This window comes from Echinops telfairi, unplaced genomic scaffold (genome assembly GCF_000313985.2).
Source record: "Echinops telfairi isolate 266 unplaced genomic scaffold, ASM31398v2 ScPeMD7_6681;HRSCAF=7622, whole genome shotgun sequence".
NCBI classification, from domain to species: Eukaryota; Metazoa; Chordata; class Mammalia; order Afrosoricida; family Tenrecidae; genus Echinops; species Echinops telfairi.
Window position 1 is genome coordinate 448,127 of NW_022110581.1, and position 9,884 is coordinate 458,010.

General features: G+C 44.4%; 1 protein-coding gene and 1 pseudogene across 3 annotated transcripts in view; one reads left to right on the forward strand and one right to left on the reverse strand.

Moving 5' to 3' along the window:
• The window catches only part of SLC25A14 (solute carrier family 25 member 14), a 41,921-nt gene that overhangs the window by 11,232 nt on the left and 20,805 nt on the right, over positions 1-9,884 (forward strand). For all 3 annotated transcript variants that reach the window (XM_013008653.3, XM_045295967.1, XM_045295969.1), the window contains 2 exons: positions 3,782-3,876; positions 5,154-5,239. In XM_013008653.3, coding sequence (XP_012864107.1) covers positions 3,782-3,876; positions 5,154-5,239 — 181 coding nt within the window. The remainder of the gene's footprint in view (positions 1-3,781; positions 3,877-5,153; positions 5,240-9,884) is intronic.
• On the reverse strand, positions 848-3,180 carry LOC115871603 (annotated as a pseudogene).

The window sequence follows — 9,884 nt, forward strand, 5'->3', positions numbered from 1 at the left end:
GAGAATGGACCTCAACGCTATTATTAGCCTATGATAATTTTGTTTGTGTGTTGGGCGAGGGGGAGTGCAATAATCTAGCCTGAAGCTCCATGTAATAGATTCACGGATTGTCCATTTCACCTTGTTCTTTCATCGGCATAGATAATCATGATACTCTCCGCCCATATCAAGTAATAAAATCAGAACTATGCATATTTAGTCATCACATTTTAATTCTAACTGTCAGAGCTGCCACTGCCATCCTATTTATAACTCCTGAAGTATAGTTCTGCCATTTGGAAGAATCTCTCCAGGGAAGAGGCATGAGGGAGAAGGCCTCCAGTTCCGAAGCAAAATTAAAATGGGCCCCAGTAACTCTCTGTTGATAGCTTAAAGATGTATTTGCAGCTGTTAGGAAGAAGTGAATTATAAAAACAAATCTGTGAGGTGGGGAATGGGGTAGAATTCTCTTTATAGATAACTGCTAATTTTCTGTTGGGGATTTTGCCTCTAAGGTCATAAGAGAGATTGGTCTGAAGTTTTTGTTGTTGTTGTTGTTGTAATTGTTTTTTTTCTTCCAAAAACAAATGAACAACAAAAAAGAGAAGAGAGACATATTTGACATTTTCTCTTCTTGCTCCTGAAAAAGTGAAGGCCCTGAGACTCGCCTTGTGTGTTCTTGGGACCATGGGGCTCACGGCAACCCTAGTGCATCCATCCGCCACCCTCTCTTTTGGCCCGTCCACAATTCCAGCCTTAGAACCTTTGCTCTGTCTCTTCCGAGGCCTGGCTCAGATCCTTCCAGACCGAATCCTGCGTCCGGCCACCGCCAGCGCTCTCTGTGCCCGGGCTCGGATGGGTACACTCATCAGTGAAAACATTCCCTATAGCAGAGGTACGCTCCGGCCGTGAGGACTGTCACCATGCACATGTTGACCAGAAAGGGCTTCCAGTGAGTTAGCGCCTGCTCTTCCTCCTCCTCGGGTGCTGGGGACTCCCTCTTGGTGGGGACGGTGACTGGGGTGCTGCTCAGACTCTCCCCCACAATCCGCCTTCTGACTTAAGTGTCTTGACTGGAGCTTTCCGTGCTACGTGCTATGGGAGACAGTTAAGAGGGCTCTGGGTTTGGTTTCGATGGGCGCTTCTCTCTACCTGTCCCCTGCCTCCTCCTTCACCCACTGGTGGTTGGCGAAGAACTCCTTGCATTATGGCTCCAGGATGCGTTTGGGGGGTTGAGGTGGTGGGGGGACGTGCTCCGGCGGGGGGTCCAGGTCCTTGTGGGAGAGCTCCTTCCACTGCTCCTGAACCGAGGAGTCTCCCCCATGATGAATTTGGCACCTTCGATCACAGCCAGGTAGGAGAAGCGGAGCTGATCCGCAGTCTGGACCAGCCCCATTCGGAACTTCCTCATTTCTAACAGCACTTTCTTAATATCCATGGAAGAAGGGTCTTTCCTCTTGTCCATCAGCAGCAGGCATGTGTCAGCGAGACAGAAGGTCCCTGAGCGGCCGATGCCGGCACTGCAGTGGACCACTATGGGGCTGTGCTCCTGGCTGAGGGAGCCTGACTCTCGGATGGTCTGAAGTTTTTGCCAGGATTTGGTGTTAGGTTTCCCGCTTCAGTTTTCTCAGAGAGATTGTTCATCTTGAAATGTTTGGGAGAATTCTCTAGTGAAATAATCCTGGCCTTGAGATTCCTTTGGAGCTCTGGTGGCCTATGTAATGGGTTACACATTGGGCTGCTAACCAGAAAGTCAGCAGTTTGAAACCACCAGCTGCTCCTTAGGAGAAAAATGAGGCTTTCTGTTCCCAAAATGATGTACAAGCGAGGAAACTCACAGTGGCAGTTCTACTCTATCTTGGAAGGTTGCTGTGAGTTTGAATTGACTTGATGACAGTGAGTTTGGTTTGGGGTTTAACCACAAGGTTTAACTACAAACCCACCAACAGCTCCACAGGTGAAAGGGGGAGGCTGTCTGGAAACCCTAAATGGTGTTGGGTTTGGTTTGGGGTTTTAAATTACAGATTCAATTTTTTTAAATGGCTGTAAGATGTTTTATATGGTTGATTTCATCCTTGTTGAGTTTTGGTAGTCAGTGGTTTTTGAGACATTCTATCTCATCTAAGTTTGTGACTTTATGAGCATGAAATTATTTATAATAGTTATTTATCCTTTCATCAGCTACAGGATTTGTAGTTATAACCCCTGTCACAGCCTGATATTGGTGATGTGTGTCCTCTCTTTTTTATCTTTTGAGTCTCGCTGGAGGCTTATCCATTTAGTTTTTCCCAAAGAGTCTAGTTTTAGTTTCATTTCTTTTTCTCTGCTTTCTTGTTTTCAATTTAATTGATTTATGCTCGTTGTTTGATCCTTCCTTCTGCTTGCTTTGGGTTCCTTTGGCTCTCTTTTTGCTAGTTTCTTGAGGTAGGAATTCAGATGATTGACTGGAGACGTTTCTTCTCTACTAATGTAAGCATTTTGTGCTATAAGTGTCCGTCTCAGTGTTGCTTTGGCTGCATTCCATGTTTTTTCCCCTCCTGCACTGAGAGTGTCTAGAGCAGTGGTTCTCAACCTTCCTCATGCCGCGACCCTTTCATACAGTTCCTCATGTGGCGGTGACCCCCCAACCATAAAGTTATTTTTGTTGTTACTTCATCCCTGTCATTTTGCTACTGTGATGAATCGTCATGTCAACATCTGATAGGCAGGATGTGTTTTAATTGTTGCAAATTGAACATCATGAAAGCATAGTGATGAATCACTAAACAATGTGCAATTATTTATTGTGAAATATTTATTTCTAATTGCAAATAAATGAAATTTTGTTTTGAAGCATGGAATAGAATGGGTAACTTTTAGGTGGGCATATCTGCGTGTGGGAGGACCCGCCTGGAGGGATAGAGGAGCAGTGTCTCGGTCCTAAGACCATCTGAAATACGTGTTTTCCAATGGTCCTAGGCAACCTCTGTGAAAGGGCCATTTGACCCCTAAGGGGGTCGCGACCAACAGGTTGAGAACCACTGGTCTAGACCCTGAGCTGTCAGAAGCTGGAGCTCATGGGTACCCCTACCAGAACTTCTCATTCTTTTAATTAATTTTTAAAATTTTTGTTGACACCTGACCCACATATTATAAATTTCAATAGTTCAATCATAGCAAGCAGAAGTCTACAACACCACCGCGATCGCCTTTGCCCCACATGTTTTAATATGTTGACTTTTTATTTGCATTTGGTTCCTTTTTTTTTATAAAAAGTTCCATTAAGACTTCCTCTTTGACTCATTGTTTAATCCCAAGTGTTTGAGGAGCTTTCTGTTTTTCTTATTGATATCAAGCCTGTGTCCATTATGGTTGGAGGAGATATACTCTATCAGCGGTTCTCAACCTGTGGGTCGCGACCCCCTTGGGGGGTTGAACAACCCTTTCACAAGGGTCGCCCGATTCATAACAGTAGCAAAATGACAGTGATGAAGTAGCAACGAAAATAATTTTATGTATGGTTGGGGGGTCACCACAACATGAGGAACTGTATGAAAGGGCTGCTGCATCAGTAAGGTTGAGAACCACTGCTCTACATGATTTCAGGGTTTTATTTTTCGACTTATTGAGGTTTGTTTTCTTGACTTAGGCTATGGTCTATCTTGGTGAATGCTCTATGAGTGCTTGAAAAAAAAATGTATGCACTGCTGTGGTTGGATGGAACGAGGTGGATAACAGAATTGAGTAGGCGCACTAGATATGTATAATCTGCAAATGTATATTGCCTATAATTGACCTTTCTTTCTCTCTTTCTTTTTGGCAGAATTGCTCCTGCTTTGCTAAGACAGGCATCATATGGCACCATTAAAATTGGCATCTACCAAAGCTTGAAACGATTATTTGTAGAACGTTTGGAAGGTCAGTATAGACACGTGCCCTCTCTGTTGGTGTGCTACTCAAAGGAGTTACTGAAACCGTGCTTAGTTTCATTGCATGTACCCGAGGATGGCTGGCAGTTTTTGCAAGGACAAAGTGTATGTGTGCTGGCAAAATCCTTGCAGAAGTGCTATAAGGGCCATGGGGACCTGTCCTTCAAGTGTGTCCCTCTCCTCAGCATTAAAGAGAAGTAAAAAAGATGCTGGCCATTCCAGAGGGAACATGGAACAATCTTACCCAGGAAGAAACAAGAGTGATACCTTTATGAGCAAGAAGATTTCAACTCTAGAGAATTCGCTAGTTGCCAATGTTCTCCCGTGGAATCATCTTAGCCTGTCCTATGGTAGATTCTGATGTTCTTGTGGCCACCTTACCCACACTCAGTGTCATCATACAGCTATCTCGTTGGTGTCCAGTGTGGTACTGTACGGAGTGGTTATTTTCCCACAAACCTGGGCTGCTGGGTATTTAGGGACAGCCCTTTGCCTCACTCAATTGTCTTAAGTCAACTTTCCCCGGAGCCTCTTCTTTGAGGAGTCTGCAGGCCACCCCTCCACTTCTTTCTAATCTCATTTCCTCTCCCAGATTCCTTCCCGTGTTTCCCTAGTTTTTATTTGTCAGCTCCTTGTGGTGAGGGGGAGTGGTGAAGGCGGAATTTTCACTTTAGAACAACATGTCTGTGGTTTCTTTGTTCTTTTGTAACTGAGGAGATTTCGTTCCAAACGACTGCTTTTCCCATTTGACTACAAGAAGCCTCCTATAAGTCAATTGATGCTTAGCTGGATCTAAGGCAGTCACAGTTAATATGTAGGTCATTTGTTCTGTTTGCTATAAGAATTTCTCTTTTAACATTTCATTTCTGACTCTGTAGAGGTGATTTCCCCTGCCCCCCTGGAAAAAGACAGAAGAAAGTACTATATTTTCATATTTTTGAAATGATTGTAGGAGAAATACCAAACTACAAATTCATGTGGGGTGGTATTAGTAAGTGACTGAGATGAATAGGACATGTTCTTGTGGCTTTTAGAAATCATCTTTTTTCCAAATGAAGACTGATATTTTCCAATAACCAGTGCTGGTTGGAGATCTCGATATATTTGCGTTTTCTTGAGGTTCATAAACTGTGCTATTCATTTCTAAAGTCACCTCTCTGCCTAAGATTTTTCTCGTCTGTGAACTTAGTGCCCTGCTTTCAGAAACTGATATCTGACACAGATCTTTCGTGTGTATGTGTTGTGTTTTCTCTTCCCTTTTTGCAGATGAAACGCTTCTAATTAATATGATCTGTGGGGTAGTGTCAGGAGTGATATCTTCCACTATAGCTAACCCCACCGATGTGCTGAAGGTAAGAAAGTGGACTGTGTGTGGTGTGATGTGACAAAGCCATGAGCTTTGAGGCAGCTTGGAGTTCATATCCCTAGTCTGTTGCTCGCCAGACAAACCATTTAACCCCTAAAGCTTTCCTCATTTGTAAAATGAAGATAATGTTATGCTTATCACATCACTTTCTAAAGACTTACAGATTGTATGTGTTAACTGCCTATCTCTGTACCTGGTGAGTAGTAGATGGTCAGTAATTGTCAGTCTAGTACGTTATATATTATAGAATCCAGTGGCCCTCAAACTGGGCTGTGCAAACCCTTCAAGATTTGCCAAAGGAGTCTGCACTTTTAAGGGAATGCCTCTTTAAATCCCCTGTTTCTGTTTGTACCACCGTCAAACCTAAGAAAGTCAGGACCTGTGTAATGTAGAAACCTGCCAGAGAAGGAAAATGCATATGTTTTCCACTCAGAGAGCATGATAGACTGGTGGTCAGACTACACCCCGTCACAGGCACAAAACCTGAGAGAACCCTGAAAAAACATGGCAGCCCCACTGAGCCCTGGCTCTCACAGCCTTGTCATATTTCCTAAAACCATCAGAAAAGGAGCCCATGTTTATAACAGATAGCTCACTTCCTGTATCACACAAGAAGGCATATCTCCAGCCTGTTCCCAGTCTTAAAGAGTCCTGCTCAGTAAGCCCTGGACTGCTAATCACAAGGTCAACAAGTTCAAACCTATTAGATGTTCTATGGGAGAAAGAAGAGGCTGCCGTTTCCCATAAAGATTTACAGTATCAGAAACCCCAAATAGGGTTGATATAAATCAGAGTTGGCTCTTAATGTGATGTTTTGCTTTGTGGTATAAAACCCTAGAGTGTCAAATAAAGTGATACATGGAAATCACTGTTTTGAAGGGAGCCCTTAGTATTTAGTGGAGTACCTTAAATCCAAAGTGCCTCTTTTCCTGCCTTGGCTTTAAAAGTGGTATGTTTTGCTTAGAACTCCGGTGACGTAGTGGTTACCTACTGGGCTACTAACTGCAAGGTCAGCAGTTTGATGCCACTAGATGCAGGAAAAAGAAGAGACTTTCTACTCCTGTAAAAAGCTACGGTCTCAGACATCCACAGGGGTAGTTCTACCCTGCCCTGTAGGGTCTCTATGAGTTGGAATTGAGAGATGTTTGGACCTGTATTGGGATGTTCTGAATCAGAACAGCGTAAGTAGGTGGTTCTGATTCATTTAAACATAAATGGAATTATGTGGCTGCCAGATTTTTCAAGTTACAATGGACAAGTTCCCCTGGATGAACTTTTCATATGACTTTATTCAGATTGTATTAGAGAATGAGGGATTTATTTCAATAAGACCAAACTTCACCTGGTTTTGTTTCATTCATTGGTAAATATTTTATACTTGCTAACTTATTTAAATGGATGGGTAAGTGAAAGCATTAACTATACATGAGAGGATCCTAGTTTTTTAAAGGTTATTTTAGAGGGAATGTGAGGGGGGGAAATCAAGAGGACGAATACTTTCTTGAGTTGAGCATCGTAGCAGAGTTTTGAGAACTGAGAGAGTGACTTGAGAAACAACCTGAATGAAAGAAACCAGTGTAGTTGTTGGAGGAAAATGGATAAGAAATGAGCTCTCGGGACTAAAATGAGGCTATTTGCCTATGGAATGTATCACTCCAGATTTACAAAACAACTACTAACAAGAGAATTGCCTGATCCTAAAATGTTAGAATTCTTGCGATGCTTAGACCCGTTCAGCCGTGCTTTTCAGGAATACCTTTTTTACTCCTTTAAAACTTCCCTTCTTCCCCATCTGGATCTTAGGCACTATCCCCTACAGTACTTTGTTCCTCTGGCCGGTTGACAGAATGACAGCTGCTGACCAGTGCTACCATCTACTTTGTCCTTTCTTACTCTTAAGTAGGATGAAGTGCTGCTTGGGGGAGTCATAATCAGACCGTGGCAGTACAAATTCAGGATGCCTAGTCTCATTCAAGGAGTCCTGGTGGTGTGGTGGTTCAGCACTTGGCTACTAGTCGAAGGTTGGCATTTTGAACACCAGCTGCAAAACTGACAGCTTTGGAAGCCCTGTGGGCCAGTTCTCCTCTGTCCTGTAGGGTCACTAGGAGTCAGAGTTGCCTTGATGGCAATGGTGCAGAAATGGTCTCAACTGGGCTTTTCAGTTCTTTTCTTTGTACCTGGTCAGCTGCTTTTCCTATCTTCAGTGGCATTTAAACCTTCAAGACTTCTTTTCAGGTCCTTGATCTTTTTACTCACAGCAGACACAACCCCACCTCCTCTGACCTTGCCTTCTACCTCTCAACTTCCTGTCCTTTCTACCCTTCACCCCAAGTTTCCTGACAGCTATACTTTGTCTCTACTGTTGTGGTTCTTCAAGAGTGGTTCTCTACAAAACTCAGAAAGCTTACGAGAGACCAGACTTAACTGGCTGAAGAGAGACAGGTGAGACCCCAGTGGGCTTTAGTCACCCTTCTGGTTGGAAACGGAACCCATCCACGTGGTGGAAGACTCAACCTTTTAAGATCAGAAGTAAAGCACCTACCAAGGACAAAGTTCAGAGGGTTAGGAAAAGAGGAGGAACGGAAATGGGAATATAGGACAAAGGGCAGGGGGTAGTACATTGAGGGATTGCAATGGAGGAGATGGAAAATAGGGTGTATGTGTTGTGGAAGGAACAACTAATGATCTGCTCTGCAAACCCGTACCCATTCACAACCATCAAGTTCAAAACAGAAAGCACGGCTCCCTAGACTCCAGAGTAGTTGTTCTCCACCTTCCTAATGCTGGGACCCTTTCATACAGTTCCTCAAGTGGTGGGGACCCCCAACCATAAAATTTTCGTTGCTACTTCATAACTGTCATTTTGCTACTGTTATGAACCTGGTGATCCCTGTGAAAGGGTCTTTTGACCCCCAAAGGGGTCGCAACCCATAGGTTTAGAACCGCTGCTCTAGAGGGTCATCATCCTCATCACCACCACCTGGGAACTTACTGGCCCTACAGACTCTGCACCTGCTGAGTCAGAAACTGGGTGGTGGGGCCCAGCAGTCTGTGCCTGGCTCAGCCCTCCAGGTGGTGCTGATGTCCCCTCCAGTTTAAGAACGGTGGCTTGACTCTGGCCTCACATGCTTCTGTTTTGCTAGACAGTTCTCTGCCATTTATTTACCTCTTGGTCTCCTACCTTTCACCGTTTCCTCTCTACTGATTTGTTGTTATTAGTTGGCTTGTGGCGGCCCCATGCACAGTGGAACAAAAATTCTGCCTGGTCCGGTGCTATCTATGCCCATGATCAGTTGCAGATCAAACTGTTGTGATCCACAGGCCTGGAATTGACTGATTTGGGGGTGTAGATGGCCAGGCCTTTCTTCTTAGGCCATCTTCCTCGAGCAGCTCTGCCATAGCCACAAGAATACCTCCACTGATGGATAGGGGGTGACTGCACATGCCGCGTATTGGCTGGGCGTTGCACCCAGGTCTCCTGCAGAGAAGACAAGAATCAAAACGTTGAACCTCCACTGGCCTCTCTCACAGGATTGAAAAACCCAAACCCACTGCTGTAGATTCCATCCTGACTCCTAGTAACCCTGCAGGACAAGTTATAGCTGCCTCGTAAGGTTGCCAAGTCTGTAATCTTTCCAGAAGCGAACTGCCACATCTTTCTTCCCCAGAGATATAAAGGAAGGCAGTGAAGTGGTAGGGGGCCTCATAGCTTAAACAGCCTGGTTCATGGGTAGCATCGTGAGCCTGCGTGAACTTTATTTCTGGGCCAGCACATTCTCCAGCATTGGAGCTGGGATCAATGTCATTGAGTGTCTTCCCAGTTCCCTTCTAGAGAGGGGTTCACTTGGCCTGTGTCCTGTCTGCTTGCCATTTATGGATCTTTGGTTTGGACAACTGGTGCCTCTGCTTTGTGGATGTCTAAAATACTTGCTTCCCTTGCTTTTGAGTAATCCCACCCCAGGCTCTCAAATAGGAAAGGATTATGTTTCAGCTTGCTGATTGATCTCTCACAACTGGCGATAGATGGGTCATAGAAACTGCTCAGTAGTGTACCCCCTAATACCCCCTTTGCCCCTCCTACCCCCCTCTATGCCCCCCTCCCACTTCCAGGGACACTCAGGGCATGAGCCGTACCTGCCATATCTTAGATCTGCATCTGCTGGTTGTGAATAAGTCTTGTTTGAAGCTCTCCTGTCATTTGGACCCCACAAGACTTAGTTTCTTCTCCTCCCTTTGATTCTTGGTTTCATTTGTGGGCTCCTCTTTTTCTACTGATGCCTGCGATGTTTTTCTGCCCCCTGCCCACTCCCAAGGTTTCATCCTTCACTCTTTTCCCCTTTGCTAACTCAGGATGTTCAAAATACCCAGTTGTATGTAATGTGCTTACTCACCTCCCCCTAACCCTGGTCCTGTGGGATTGTGTCTTTGTTAAGATTTTGGTATTTAGTTGATCGTGGATTTTTTTTTCTGCATTAATTTTTGAACTTTTTAAAAAAAAAATCACTTTATTAGGGGCTCATACAGCTCTTATCACAATCCATACACACAGCAATTGTGTAAAGCGCATTTGTACATTCATTGCCCCCATCATTCTCAAAACATTTCCTCTCCACTTAAGCCCCCGACATTAG